This window comes from Lycium ferocissimum, chromosome 2 (genome assembly GCF_029784015.1).
Source record: "Lycium ferocissimum isolate CSIRO_LF1 chromosome 2, AGI_CSIRO_Lferr_CH_V1, whole genome shotgun sequence".
Taxonomy (NCBI): domain Eukaryota; kingdom Viridiplantae; phylum Streptophyta; class Magnoliopsida; order Solanales; family Solanaceae; genus Lycium; species Lycium ferocissimum.
This window is the reverse complement of record NC_081343.1, coordinates 62832503-62848469: the sequence shown is the minus strand read 5'-3', so window position 1 is coordinate 62848469 and position 15967 is coordinate 62832503. Positions and strand designations below refer to the sequence as shown.

Sequence of the window (15967 nt, the reverse complement as noted above, 5' to 3'; positions counted from 1 at the left end):
TTCTGTTTAACTTTTAAGTGTTAAAATCAAAATTTTCTTTATCATTTGGCAAGCGTGCAGTCACAGAATCAAAGTATTGAATGAGTAGACAAAACCAATTTCGTCATTCCAAACACCGCCTCGGACAACCTCAAGCCGCCACAGTGACCTGGATTCTGGGGTAGACAGAATCTAATAATATTCTAACTTACTCCCTCCTTCCATATTAGTATTCCATTTTTCGCTTTATACGCCCTAAAAAATCATATATAAAAGTGAATATCCTTATATCTTTTCAATAAATTATTATTGATTACTTTTAAAAACAATTACTGTTAAGATTAAAATATGAATTTTTAAAATTAATTTTATCTTTATTTTATAAATGAATAAATAATTTGAAACGAATATTTTAGTTACGTGGACAATTAATATGGGACGGAGAGACTAACCAAAAATCCTTATAAATAACCAAACACATGTGCCCTTTCCTAAATACACTATCCCAACTGATTCTCTCTACATCCCAAAAGAAAAAGAAAATCAATCACTGTAAAGGAATCCTCAAAATGTCTAACACCGATCACCACACCGCATCTACTATCGACGGCAACACTTTCGTTGCCATGTGCCTTGCACGTGCCGGCGTAGACCGTATGTTCGGTGTGGTCGGTATACCCGTTACTTCCTTAGCGAACCGGGCGGTCGGGTTAGGAATCCGGTTCATTGCTTTCCACAATGAGCAATCCGCCGGTTACGCTGCTTCAGCCTACGGTTATCTTACGGGTCGACCCGGAATTCTACTCACCGTTTCCGGGCCGGGTTGCGTTCATGGGCTCGCCGGACTTTCCAATGCAACCGTTAATACTTGGCCCATGGTCATGATTTCCGGGTCATGTGATCAGAAAGATTCGGGTCGGGGCGATTTTCAAGAATTAGATCAAATTGAAGCTGTTAAACCCTTTTCTAAATACTCAGCTAAAGCTACTGATATAATGAAAGTACCTAGCTGTGTTTTCAGTGTTTTGGATTGGGCCGGGTCGGGTAGGCCTGGTGGTTGTTATTTGGATCTTCCTACTGATGTGCTTCATCAAACTATTAGTGAAACTGAAGCAGAGAAATTGATTAATGAAGCTGAGAATTGTAGGATTAAGGAGGTTGATGTTAAATCTGTTGTTAAGCATTCGGAAATCGAAAAGGCGGCTGGTATGTTAAGGCAAGCAGAGAGGCCTTTGATTGTGTTTGGAAAAGGGGCAGCAATTTCTAGAGCTGAAAATGCTTTGAAGAATTTAGTTGAAAGTACTGGAATACCCTTTTTGCCAACACCAATGGGAAAGGGGTTATTGCCTGATAATCATGAGCTAGCTGCTACCGCCGCCAGATCACTGGCAATTGGAAAATGTGATGTGGCATTGGTCGTCGGGGCGAGGCTTAATTGGCTTTTGCATTTTGGAGAGCCACCAAAGTGGTCTAAGGATGTGAAGTTTATCTTAGTTGATGTTGATAAGGAGGAGATTGAGTTAAGGAAACCATGTGCAGGGTTAGTTGGTGATGCTACTAAGGTTGTTGAGATGTTACATAAGGAGATTAAGGATGACCCTTTTTGTTTAGGGAAGTCCCATCCTTGGGTTGAGGCATTAACCAAGAAGAGTAAGGAAAATGTTTTGAAAATGGAGGCGCAGCTGGCAAAAGATGTTGTACCATTTAATTTTATGACACCAATGAGAATTATTAGGGATGCAATATTGGAATTGGGAAGTCCTGCTCCGGTTGTTGTCTCTGAAGGTGCGAATACTATGGATGTGGGGCGATCCGTATTAGTTCAGATGGAGCCAAGGACTCGGTTGGATGCGGGGACTTGGGGGACAATGGGAGTTGGTTTGGGGTACTGCATTGCAGCTGCTGTTGCTTGTCCTGAAAGGCTTGTAGTAGCTGTTGAAGGGGACTCGGGATTTGGCTTCAGTGCCATGGAAGTTGAGGTTCGTCGTCTTTCTCTCTTTTTCTTGTCTTTTCTGTCGATCCTATGTTAATAGCATCTGACTGACTTTAGTTTGTTACCTTAGATAACTTCTATAGGCAGTTAATGTCCTTCCAGTTTGTTGTAGATTGATGATTCTTTTGTAGTTTCATTATATAATTGCTTACTGGCAATTTCAGGGGTTAGTCAGATTTAATAGTCAACAGCAGTTGCTATCTTTCTAGAGTACGTTGGTTTTCAGAACTGATATCATAATTGGAATAATGTAGACTTCTTAACATTGGATTAATTTTTATATGGCGTTTGATGTTCTCTTGTGGAACTTCTGCACAGATCTTAACCTGTAATGAACCACTAATTACAGTTATGTACTGGACCATATTTTGCTAATTTATGGAGCTGAATATTCATAGGTTCTGTGCTGCAATTTCATTAAGTTAAAACCCAACTGATTTTTTGTTCACATGGTAATGTAAAGTGGATTCTTGTGATCTGTTTAGATGTTGAAATCAATACTTGGTAAAATTGATAAGCGCATCCACGCTTTAAGATTGATTAAGCAAAATTATCAGTTTCATTTTCTATCCATAGAAATATGGACCCAACTTCATAAGTACACGATTACTTTAAGATCATCTTGCTTTGATACCCTTAGAAAGCTACTCGATGGGTCATTGAACCCACCAGCTGTTCGTCAACCAGCAGTTATAATGACTGAAACCTATTCCCTTTCCCCTTTTTTCCTATTTCTTCATGTTGGGCCCATAACCTCTCTATCAGTACTTGCATCCATCTTGTGCTACCCTTTTAGATAGGTTCTGGTGTGAGTTATGATTTCTCTTACCTATTTGTTAATGCCTGCAATGTCAGTTGCTTAACTTTTTGTCCCCTGTTGCCTATGGCGGTGACCTCTTACAATTGTGAGGATTTGTTAGTCCTCCTCGTTACTTAAGGATACTGTGATCTCTTTTTAACTTTTTGTTTAAAACTTTATAGTATTGATTACACTCTTTACAATGCAACATTATACTGCAACACATACTTAAAATCCTCAGTTTATTCTAATTCAATTGCTAGGGAAGGCATTCCTTCTAATTCCGAGTTACATTATTATTTAGAATAACTTACCTGTGGCCCATTGGCCCCATATAAATTTCTTGGTTTACTTTCATTTACACTTCTTATTCACAGTAATTTATTTACTGCAGACCCTAGTTCGCTATCAGCTCCCTGTTGTGGTTATAGTCTTTAACAATGGCGGAGTTTACGGTGGTGATAGGAGGAACTCTGAAGAAATCACCGGGCCTTACAAAGAAGATCCAGCACCCACCTCTTTTGTTCCTGGTGCATCATATCATCTTCTAATTGAAGCCTTTGGAGGAAAAGGATACCTTGTTGGGACACCAGATGAACTCAGATCTGCACTTACTGAATCTTTTTCTGCTAGGAAGCCTGCTGTTATCAACGTAACAATTGATCCTTATGCTGGTGCTGAAAGTGGGAGGATGCAGCACAAAAACTGAGGTTGGAGGTCTCTGATTATTTATGTATGTATATGATTGCTGAAGTTCAGTTCATGTCTATTGCTGTTGTGACATGGTATGAACTTCTCATCGGCGGAGGAAAATAATAGCGAAGGGAATAGGAGAAGTGAATGTCTCTCCTTAATGATGGCATATTCTTAATGTTTGTATGAAGGATACTTTTAAGTCGTCGAGTTTATAATCTGTGTTCAAGTAGTGTCGTCACTGATAGAGGATGGTCTTGAGTTAACTGTTGATAGTGATGAATGAATTTTCGTATACGTAGTGGATGAAAAATAATGTATTCAATTACGACATTGTTAGACGTAAATTAGGGTGAATTAATCACCCTTGTTACGGATATGAAGGTTACTTCAAATTTATTATCTAAATCCCTCAGGTGTTTTATTGAGTTCCTTGATATGTCTCCGTTAAATCATTATTTAGTCTGCCTCCTATTACTATCTAAAAAAAAAATTCCCTAGGAGGTTGCTTCAATTCAAAAAATGAAAGGAAAAAAAAAAAAAAAAGACTACTACTGATATAACGTTGGTTGCTAATACCCTATTACTCCCACACTTTAGTCCAATAAAGGATGCTTATGTAACCTGAGGACGACAAAAATCATTCATCCTCCTTTATTATTATAGTATATGATTGCTGAAGTTCAGTTCATTTCTGCCATTGAAAGAAGAAGAAAGATTTGTTGTGACATGGTATGAACCTCTCAACTTTGTCTCTTCTTAATGATGGCAATTTGGATTAGATTAACTTAATATTTTAAGATTAAAATTTATATATTGAAAAATTGAAAAAGTACATGAAAAGAATTATAATTTGTTTTATTGAGTTCCTTGATATGTCAACTTTTTAGTCTGCCTCCTATTACTATCTAAAAAAAAAAAAAGTCATATCAATTTGATGAAAAAATATATCTTAAAGGTTAATAAAAAATGTTAAATTTTTCGAAGTCACAAAACTTTGAAGCTACAATTGAATATCATGAAAAGTATTAAATTTTTAAGCTTTTTTTAAAGTCTTAAAGGTTGGTGGATATAAATGGGGGACAAGGGAGTATCATATTATTTCTTTCCCGCGTTGTGCCTACACCACACTAATAAACGTTGAAATCTAGGACGTGATTTGGGGATCTCTTAAACTACAATGACTTAAGAAGTCTCCGGTAACACAAAAGGTTTGTATAAGCACGAATGAGTCATCAAATAGCAGACTACTTGGATTAAATAATTCCATGTAACTGGAGCACTAATTGATTGTCTAACTCATACAGTAAACTATTATATATACAATCAAAATTTTAGCAAATGAAAGGGACTATTGTCGAGGCACTTGATACGAAGAACTTAAAAGTTGGTATGCACAGTCCAATTCAAATCACAGCTGCACCATATATCTGTATCTATTTTTACAAAATTTAAACAAGGCTGAATCCATGGAAGAGCAGTTACTGGAAAATGGAGAGAACAGAAGATTTATAACAACAGGTACAGGGGAATGGGATACTTACTATAAAGAACTGAAGAAGTTGACTTATATAGCAGCACCAATGGTGGCAGTTTCAGTGTTGCAGTATCTATTGCAAGTTGTATCATTAATGATGGTGGGACATCTTGACCAGATTTCCCTGTCAAGTGTTGCTATTGCTAATTCTATAACCAATGTTAGCGGTTTCTCTCTTCTTGTAAGTCCTCTATCATTGTGATTGCTAAATCTTAGAGGTTTGTAAATGAGCGAGTTAAGTCACATTTGTACGGTTCAAAGCGGGTCGGATTAATAAATGGATCATGATTCACCCCGTCCAAAGCGTGATTGGGGTAAAATGGTTTGGTAAGGATGGACGGGTCATAACTCTGCCTGTCCAATATGGTCCAACATCCCTCCTTTTTCATTTTGCTGTTTGAAAAGAAAAAGTGAAAAACAATATATTTTTTCTTAAATTATTTGATCAAGTTACATTATTATGTATCTCCAAGTTTGATTTTGTATGTTTGGGTTCGGGCTGCATTTTGACTCACAGGGCTACACCATTTGATCCGTTTTCACCCAATAGTTTGATGGGTTATTTTGACTTCTACCCGTTTTCTCAGGTAGCCAAACATGGTCATTACCCCGTCCGTTTAAACTTGAGCTGTTAGGCGAGTTACACAATGGGTTGATTTTGCATTTCAACCTTAGACATGGTCATCAAATCAGTGATCACCTTAACTTCTTAATAGGACATGAAAACTTTTAGCAAAATTCTTATGTTGAATATGTAAATGTGAAACAGTCGGGGCTGGTTGGTGGTTTGGAGACTCTGTGTGGGCAAGCATATGGCGCAAATCAATGGCAGAAAGTCGGTATTTATACTTATAGTGGAGTAATATCTCTACTCCTTGTGTGCATCCCAATCAGTATCTTGTGGTTCTTCATGGACAAGCTGCTCATTTTAATGGGACAAGACCCTGTAATTTCTGTTGAAGCTTCTAAGTACTCTATTTGGCTTATCCCTGCACTATTTGGAGGTGCAATTCTTAGGCCCCTATTCAGATATTTGCAGATTCAAAGTTTGATTCTTCCGATGTTCCTTAGCGCCTTTCTGGTTTTATGTCTCCACATATCTCTGTGCTGGCTTTTCATATTTCAGTTGGGACAAGGAAAATCAGGTGCAGCTATAGCCTTTAGTTTTTCAATCTGGACTTTTGTAGCATTACTTGTGTTTTACATCAGTCGATCGAGTTCTTGTGAGAGGACTCGACCTCCTTTGAATAAAGATGCCTTCCTTGCTATCGGACAATTCTTTCGTTATGCAACTCCATCTGCTTTAATGGTTTGGTAAGAAGTACGGCTTTTGCTATTAAACAATCTTAAGTAGTCTTACTACATTTTTGATTAATTTTTCTTGATCTGTTTTTCTGCAATGGAAATCGTCATAGCCTTAAATGGTGGTCACTTGAGATACTTATTCTGCTATCTGGCCTTTTACCAAATCCAAAACTTGAAACATCAGTACTATCAATATGGTATGTATGCACCAGTCATGATAAACCTATTTTATGCTCAATTCATCGCTTGTATATATAGTACTGATCCTCATATTTTCGCTGATCAGCTTAACAATTTCTGCATTACATTTTGCTATACCATTTGGATTGGGAACTGGTGCGAGGTTAGTTCAATATTCATGCGTTTCTTAAAACTTCAAAAACATCACAAGAATATGCATCCTTGCTATGTCTTTAAGACTACAATTTCTGGCTCAAGTACAGCACGAGGGTGTCGAATGAATTGGGATCTGGTAATCCTCAGAAGGCTCTAGTGGCAGTTAGAGTTGCGATGTTTCTTGCAGTTGCGGAGACAGTTGTGGCGAGCACAGTCACCTTCTTATGCCGCGGAGTCTTGGGTAAAGCCTATAGCAATGATCAACAAGTGGTGGATTATGTTGCTGCAATTACCCCTTTTCTGTGTCTAACAATCATCACAGATAGCTTACAAGCAGTCATTTGTGGCAAGTCTTCTAACTACTTATCATATCTTTCTATGATCGTTAAGTAGGCATTTAGACAATATTTATAGCCTGTTTGGCCAAGCTTCTCTAAGGTCAAAAGTGATTTTTTTTTTTCAAAGTTGAGGTGTTTGACCAAAATTTTAGGAAAAAAGTAGCTCCTTCTCAAAGGTAATTTTTTGAAAATCATTGTTGAGAAAAAAAAACACTTAATAACACTTTTTAAAAGCTTGGTCAAACATTAATTGCAAAGTGCTTTTCAAATTGATTCTCACCAAAAGTACCTTTTTGAAATTCACTTTTGGAAGAAAAAAAAAAACATTTTTCAAAATAAGTTGATTTTAAAAGCTTGGCCAAACAAGCTATGTTGAAGTTTGAATAAAGAGTACATGAAGTTGAATTTGAAGAAATAGTATTTTATGTAGTGTGATTTTTGGGTTATGTTGGAAATAAACAGGCATAGCTAGGGGAAGTGGGTGGCAGATTATTGGCGCATATGTGAATCTAGGAGCATTCTATCTAGTTGGAATCCCAGTTGCTGCTGTACTGTGTTTTCTTGTAAATCTGAAAGCAAAGGGGCTTTGGATTGGACTGTTGGTTGGTTCTGCTGTACAAGCAACTAGTCTTTCCCTCATACTAGGTTTCACTGATTGGCAAAAACAGGTCCACTTTTATTTGTTTCTCCTAATTTTCATTTTGATCCTTAAGTCTTTTTTAACTATCATCTCTTGCTTCACCTATATTTTTGATGGATTTTGCAGGCAATAAAGGCTAAGAAGAGGATATCAGAAAGGAGATCATCAGAAGAGAACGAATAGAGGGGACTAATTCAAAGAAGACATGAAGAAAAATAGAGGATCACGTTTGCTTATAATTTATGTTAACTTGGTTGTGTACACGTTTAGGTTATATTTATTGCTATTGGCTATAAAATCAAATCTGATCTGGTGCAAATCCCGTTGATTTATATTATCTCCAATTAAGAAGATAATTAATGTATGAGGGTGCATCTGCGAAAGGGATATAATCAGAGCCTTTGGATCTGTTTTAAAGGTTGACGTATGGGCAAAATTTATTTATTTGCTCAGTAAGTAATCTCTGTCCCGCTTAGTAGTCGATAAGTATGGACTATGGACACAGTTTATGAAACAACGAAGTCTATGTTTCTTGAAAATATTTAATAAGTTCATAATTTATACACAAATTAATTTCATTTTTGGTTCTTAATTAGTATCCAAATTCTGCTTTAGTCCTGCGCGTATTCAGTTTATTCCAATCGAATCTGGATTTATGAGGTTTGACATATAGAGTTGTAATTAGACATAGGCAGACGCAAGTAGTTTCAATTTCATTCCTTGTACACTTATTATCATCATTACATGGCTTCATATGTTACATTTTAGGTTCCTTCTAAAAAAATGATAAATTGAAAGGCGCATTGTTAGAATAATATCACAATTAAAGGGTGCAAGTATGAAATGAGCCTGGAACCAAAATGATGCAAAAAAAGGAAGCCAAGTGACCAAAATAATGTGCAAAAAATAAATAAAAAATAGGTAGGCCGCATGATTTTTCAAGATTTTTTGCAAAAGAAAAATACATAACGCATGAAAAATGACTTGCAGTAGGCAAATCCTAACTTGATAGACGAAGCAGAAATCAACATGTTTCGTTCTTTGGTTCTTTTTTTACACATTACTTTGGTTCTTTGGTTAAAAAAATACACATCATTTTGGTTCCTGACTCTTGTCCACCACCCCCCACCTTTCTTTTTTTGACATACAACTTGGATTATATAATCTTCTCAGCAAGAGAATGCCAGATCCAATTTTGGGGTCTGTTGTTTGAACGCAAAATTGGTGCAATAAGCCAAAAATGGAAAGGACTATTATTAGGTAGCAATGTATGCAGTAGGCAAATTAAAACCAAACTTGATAGACGAAGCAGAAATCAACATGTTTGGTTCTTTGGTTCTTTTTTTAAACCAAAGGACATGGGCCATGTCATGTTACTGCTTTTTTTTTTTTAAAATAAGCCACACATTAATTTTAACAAAAACTCTATTTTAAAATCTATTTAAATAATTAAAAAAAATTGAAAAACCCAACCCATCCTCTCCGATAGCCCACCTTCTTTGGTTAAAAAAAATTACAAAAACATCATTTAAATAATTTAAAAAAAATTGTTGATAGTTCCTCCGCCGCCGCCACCGCTTTCTTTTTTAAAACTTTTACATTAAAAATTAATTTTAACAAAAACTTGTCCACCTCTCCGATAGCCCACTTCACCGCCGCCACTGCCGCTCTGCCGCCTCCCTCCCCGCTTGCTCTTTTTTTAAAATTTTTAATCTTTTTTTTAACAAAAACTCTATTTTAAAATCTATTTAAATAATTAAAAAAAAATTGAAAAAACCCATCTCTACGACATACAAGTTGGATTATATAAAAATCTTCTCAAAAGCAAGAGAATGCCAGATCCAATTTTGGGGTCTGTTGTTTTTTTTTTAATTATTTAAATAGATTTTAACGCAAAATTGGTGCAATAAGCCAACTAGGACATATAAAAACCCCTTGGAAAGAACATATTATTGGTAGCAATGTACGGAAATCGTACAGAATATGGTAACTGTCATTCTTAAAAGTTAAAACTACCGAAGTTTAGTTAATATCCTTATATAATTTAATGGTAAAATCAACAATATGTATGTATTATACGAGTTAATTGGGAGGCCATACTAGTAGTCAATTGGGAGCCTTCAAATAGTCCAGATCAAACAAAAGACAAATGGGATACTGCTACAACAACTAAAATTGTATTTAATAATGGCTAAAAAGATGAAGGGAGAGAACATTTACAACATGTAAATGACAAAGCAAGCATATCTTTCTCTGACTACAGCAATCTTAGAATATCAATATATAAAAGTTCTAATTGTTAGAAACAACATTTATAGAAGTTCTAATTGTTAATATCAATATATTATAAGGGTCTTCGTCTGTTGAAGTGGCAACAAGTAGAACTATCATGGAAGAGGAGTTGCCACAAAGCTGGAAAATAGAAAAGAGATGGCAGATAAGTTGGGAAGCTTTATCTCAAGAACTGAAGAAGACGAGTCGCATTATTGCTCCAATGGTGGCAGTCACAGTGTTTCAGTACCTTTTGCAAGTTGTATCAATCATGATGGTTGGACATCTTGGACAACTAGCCCTGTCTAGTGTTGCCATCGCTACTTCTCTGACTAATGTCACCGGTTTCAGCCTACTTGTAAGTCCTCTCTACATTTTAGTTTAGAGGCAAATTCAAAATTTAAAGTTAGTTGATTTAGGCTGAGTGTGATCTTATATATATTTTTTTTTGTATGATATATAGTCAGGGCTAGTTGGTGGGTTGGAGACACTATGTGGACAAGCTTATGGAGCTCAGCAATACCACAAACTGAGTTCATATACTTACACTGCTATAATCTCTCTGTTTCTTGTATGCATACCAATCTGTGTGTTATGGTTCTTCATGGACAAGTTGCTTATATTGACTGGACAAGATCATGAAATCTCAATTGAAGCGCACAAGTATTCATTATGGGTAATCCCTGCTTTGTTTGGTGGTGCAATATCTAAACCACTAGTTAGATACTTGCAGACACAGAGCTTGATTCTTCCTATGCTTCTATCTTCCTTGGCTGTTTTATGCTTCCATTTGCCCATAAGTTGGGCTTTCATATTCAAATTGGAGCTAGGAAACATTGGAGCTGCTATAGCCTTCAGTATATCCACCTGGTTGTATGTGTTATTTCTTGCATTTTATGTCAAATTTTCTAGCTCCTGTGAGAAGACTCGAGCGCCTTTCTCCATGGATGCCTTCCTTGGTATCCAAGAATTCTTCCGTTTGGCTGTCCCTTCTGCTGTTATGGTTTGGTAAATATTCATCTTCCTGAATAAGTCATCAATTGGATGAAGTATTTACTTATTGTTATCTGAATGCCTCAAATATTCTAATATGTCAATACTCTTATTGTAGCCTAAAATGGTGGTCACTTGAGGTGCTTACTTTGCTGTCAGGTCTTTTACCAAATCCAAGACTTGAGGCATCAGTGTTGTCAATATGGTATCATATTCTGATCCACAACTTATTCATATTGGTTGAATTTTGGTCAATTTCAGTTGAAATACTTCTGATATATCTTTTTTTCATACTCAGCTTAACAATTTCCACTTTACACTTCACTATACCATATGGCTTTGGAGCTGCTGCAAGGTTTGACTGAATTAACTATCTACCATGTCCATATTATTACTTCATTTCTCTTGTGTGTTGTCTTAATTTTATTTTAATTTTAAAGTACTCGTGTTTCAAATGAATTGGGAGCTGGGAATCCTCGAAGGGCTCGAATGGCAGTTCAAGTAGTATTGTTTCTTGCAGTAATAGAGGCAGTAGCGTTAAGCACAAGTCTGTTGGGAAGCAGGCATATACTGGGAAGATCATTTAGCAATGAAAAGCAAGTGGTGGATTATATTGCTTCAATGACTCCTCTTCTATGTTTGTCCATTGTCACAGACAGCTTACAAGCAGTCATCTCTGGTTAGTTTCCAAGCATACATATTTTGCAGTTCTATTTGTTGGCTAATTCGCACGTAGTTTAGTTACTTAAATGTGAAAAAGGTGCATTGACTATATTTAAATTTAACCTTATTAGTTTTCTAAGAAAATATTGCAATGTAGTTGGACTAAGATTAATTTTCTAACAATAAAACAGGTATAGCAAGGGGAAGTGGATGGCAGCATATTGGGGCATATATAAATCTAGGGGCATTTTATTTGACTGCAATTCCCTTAGCAGTGGTGTTAGGATTCGTTCTACATTTCAAAGCAAAGGGCCTTTGGATTGGAATAGTGGTTGGTTCTACTATACAATCCATTATTCTATCTATTGTAACATGTTCCGCAGACTGGGAAAAACAGGTTAGTTTTTTTTTTTTTTTGGCATATTTCTCTTTTCTCATTATATATTCTAGTTATTGAATTTTTTTGAGAATGGACTATGCAGGCAAAGAAGGCAAGAGAAAGGATACACGAAGGAAGATCTTAAGAAGCCCAGTGATACAGAAATATGCCTTTTTATAACATATTTCTTGGATTAGAAATTAGAATGGGGCCATTTCCATTTGTAGTAGCTACTTTAACTTACACTAGTCAAGTCTTTAAGCTAATTGTTATACATCTAAAAGTAAAAACTTTGTATTGAATCATCTGGTTATAATAGAAATTAAGGATCTTTTTATTACAATTGTCTTGATTTTTAAAGCTCTGACATGGTTGAGTATCCGACTTTACTTCTCTTGAAGTCATTATGTTCCTATCAGAAGTCAGCAAAACTCTGTCAGTCTCACGCTAACGCTTCGTCACCTTCATACTCGCATACAAGCCATTAGCTCAGACATGGGCGGCTCTCAAATTGGTGGCCTAAAGCTAAACTTTATAAAAAAGTCTCAAATATATTTTATCCAAAACGCGTGTGTGCGCCGCACGTGCGTCATACGTGCATCCCGCATCAATTAATAAACTCTTTTTTAAAATCACATATTTTGTTGATCTTAGGTTTTGATTTTTATCAATTTTATTTTTAAAAAACGTCTTTCCGCATATAGTAATTGTGATTTTGCAGGCAATAAAGGCTAAGAAGAGGATATCAGAAAGGAGATCATCAGAAGAGAATAATTAGAGGGGACTAATTCAAAGAAGAAATAAGAAAAAATAGAGGGCCACATGGGCTTAGGACTTATGTTCAGATTGTTGACAACTCGTTTAGGTTATATAGCTACAAAATCAAATCTAATCAGGTGCAACTCCCGTTGATTTATATTATCTCCAATTAAGTATAATCAGAGCCTTTGGATCTGGTTTAAAGGTTGACTCCATAGTATGGGCATAATTTACTTATTTTTTCAGTAAACAATCTGTCCCGCTTAGTAGTCGATAAGTGTGGACATAGGCAGAAGCAAGCAGTTCCAATTTCATTCCATGTACACTTATTATCATGATTACATCGGCTTCATAGGGTACATTTTAGGCTCGTCTTTAGTGATAAATTGAAAGGCGTATTGATAGAACAATTTCACAATTAAAGGCGCAAGTATGAAATGAGCATGGAACCAAAATGACGCAAAAAAGTGAAGCCAAGCGACCAAAATAATGTGCAAAAAATAAATGAAAAATAGGTAGGCCGCATGATTTTTCAAGCGTATATGAACGGACTAACGGCACATTAAAGACCGTTGGCTAAGTTTTTGTTTTTAAAGAAAAATACATAAGGCATGTAAAATGACTTGCAATCGGCTTCAAGGACTTCAGTTAGCTTCAAGGACTAGAATTACACATTTATTTTAGTTGAAGGTTAAATGTGCTTGATAAACTAATATAAGGACTAAAATCATAATTAAGTTATAACACTAGGAGCAAAACTGCTAATTCCCCTTGAATGTAATACAGGTGTAAAGGGAATTGGCAAAGAAAACCATTCACCAATGAAATAAGACCAAATTTTATAGTACAACACAAAGTGCTCTTTGTACATTATTAAGTGCAGTGTTCGTCCAACTTCTTGTTCAGTTATAAATTGGGTAATAATAAAGTGTAAACGTAAATAATATAAATAACAATATATTAAATGTAAAAAACACAAAGTGCTCATAGGGTGCACGCCTGTACCACCACTCATCAAACAGAGATTAAGAAACCAGTATATATACCCTCAACCTTGTTGTAAAACGATATCACGACAAACCTCTTGCTAGACACACATACACCTTCAGCCAAAAAAGCTAAAAAAATTGACATACATTCGAGCTTGGAATACACCTCAGCAACTGCGTGTATTCTTACCGTCTACGTTGGAAAATGGGCATAATTACTCTACAAAATATGGTACTGTTACAATATGAATTTCTCTTCTTCCTTTTATTTTCACCGTGCAAAAATCTCACGAATAGGATGATTTACTAACTTCCTTCTTTTTCTTTTTGTTTAATCGGGGAAAAAAAAGATTTTTGCTGTTTTTTTATTGGTTGAACCCGTCTCTTCGTCAAGAATACCTGTTGAATATTTTTTCAACCTAAAAAATCCACCATCTATTGCGTTGATGATCTTAGCCGTTATTTTTGTATTGTTAGTTTATAAGATGATACAAAATTACGAAGCTCAAATATCTCAAACAGCTAATCACGAGAGGTTACTTAATTTGTTTCGACGTGTCCAATATTCTGCCATAAAAGATATAGGCGTTAGTGACACAATGTGTCACATTTGCCTATCGGAGTTCGAGCAAAAGGAGTATATATTGATGCTGCCGTGCGGTCATATGTTTCATCAACGTTGCATTTCAACTTGGCTGGCTCGGAATCCCACATGTCCAACTTGTTGCCGCGATTACAGTCGCATCCTGGCACAACGATTCAGTAATTTAATTAATCATCTTGTAATAATTATAGAGTACAGTTACTTTTAGACTATGATTTACAAAGTAGAAAATTCAAAAAATGTATTACTGCCACTAAGTTTAATTAATGTATGAATCATGTTTTGTACAAAGTATATACTTTTTTGGGTACAAAGTATATACTTTATTTGGTTTGGTGCAATAATTAAAAAGTTTTATTGTCGGGTTTCATTAATGTCTCTTGCTATTTATTTCTAGTACTATTTTTCACTTCACTTTACTATTATTACTACTTATATAGAGGCGCCGTTGAGAGCAGCTTGGGGTCGTGGGGGTATTTTGGGAATTGACATACAATTTAATAATAATATATAGATTTTAATAACTTGTTTCCATATATAATAAGAGAGGCAAAACAATATTAGAATGCCAAGTGTTTCTAAATTAAAAATGTCAAATAAAAATAGAAGCTAACATAGAACTTCCCCTAAACTGATGCCAACACGCGACCCACAATTCTCCACCAAGAAATCCCCCCATTAACCAACTCCTTTTTAAGCAATCAAACCCACTCAGATAATGTATTCTCATTTCTCAATTCAAATCGAATTGCCAATAAAGTCATTATTTTACAAGGTATTTGGTTATGCTCTTTATCATTTTTTGCGAAATTCTTTTAGTGCTTGGTATTCTTAATTTTAGTATTGATTTAACGTGTTACAATTCTCTTTCCTCACTATTCATGTTATTAGTTACGTTACTTTTTGTTAATTCATTATTGTTGTTTTTACTTATGTAGTTCAAAATTTTTATATCATTTTTCATACTATTCTCTTTCGCTTGATTTATTTAATTTGCAAGCATGAAGTTTCAAGAATTCTAAACTACTTCTTGCCTTTTCATGGTGCAGTTTAACTTATATAAATCGTTTTGAAAATTTCTTTCAAATCAAAGTTGGAAGCCGTATCAATGTCTTGATAGTCCTTCATATCTGAAGTACATGTAAAATAAACAGGTATGTCATCCTTAGAGTTTTAACTATTTGGCTTAAGTCATCCGCCACCTCCTAAACTCGCCCAAGGCAGATTTCACATATTTGAACTCAACTCGAGCATTCCTATTGAACACATGTACCATTCCCAATTTAAACTAAAACACTTTTTGTTGACACGGCCAAAAATATATTCCTCACTTTCTTTAGGCCCGTAGCACAAATCGAAATAATATTTTTTCTTTTCTTTTCCAGCTTATACACCTAATTAAAGTAGCTAATATAATTTAAATAGTCAAAAAAAATATTAACTAAAAGAAAATAGTGGATGGCAAGACGTCTTCCTTCTCGTACCTCCCTGCAACTGTACAACTTTTTATGTTAACTAAAAGAGGAAGACAATCGTACAAAAGGATGGTGAGACAGCGGCGGACTTATTTCTTAATGCCGGTTATAATGACTGAAACCTATTCCCTTTCCCCTTTTTTTTTTTTTCCTATTTCTTAATGTTCGGCCCATAACCTATCCTATCAGTACTTGCACCCATCTCCTGCTACCC

General features: G+C 35.5%; 3 protein-coding genes across 3 annotated transcripts; all 3 read left to right on the top strand.

Annotated features, from left to right (window-relative positions):
- Window positions 1–515: 515 nt before the first annotated feature.
- Window positions 516–3551, top strand: LOC132046678 (2-hydroxyacyl-CoA lyase-like). The gene is made up of 2 exons (XM_059437389.1): window positions 516–1958; window positions 3166–3551. The coding sequence occupies exons 1-2, from the start codon at window positions 549–551 to the stop codon at window positions 3478–3480; spliced, it is 1725 nt and encodes a 574-aa protein (XP_059293372.1). The 5' UTR covers window positions 516–548; the 3' UTR covers window positions 3481–3551.
- Window positions 3552–4857: 1306 nt separating this feature from the next.
- On the top strand, window positions 4858–7952 carry LOC132046677 (protein DETOXIFICATION 14-like). Its single transcript, XM_059437388.1, has 7 exons — window positions 4858–5182; window positions 5771–6315; window positions 6417–6503; window positions 6593–6649; window positions 6750–6988; window positions 7443–7648; window positions 7747–7952. The coding sequence occupies exons 1-7, from the start codon at window positions 4934–4936 to the stop codon at window positions 7801–7803; spliced, it is 1440 nt and encodes a 479-aa protein (XP_059293371.1). The 5' UTR covers window positions 4858–4933; the 3' UTR covers window positions 7804–7952.
- Window positions 7953–9876: 1924 nt separating this feature from the next.
- LOC132048295 (protein DETOXIFICATION 14-like) lies at window positions 9877–12255 on the top strand. Its single transcript, XM_059439202.1, has 7 exons — window positions 9877–10249; window positions 10355–10899; window positions 11003–11089; window positions 11183–11239; window positions 11325–11563; window positions 11739–11944; window positions 12030–12255. The coding sequence occupies exons 1-7, from the start codon at window positions 10010–10012 to the stop codon at window positions 12069–12071; spliced, it is 1416 nt and encodes a 471-aa protein (XP_059295185.1). The 5' UTR covers window positions 9877–10009; the 3' UTR covers window positions 12072–12255.
- The last annotated feature ends 3712 nt before the right edge of the window (window positions 12256–15967 follow it).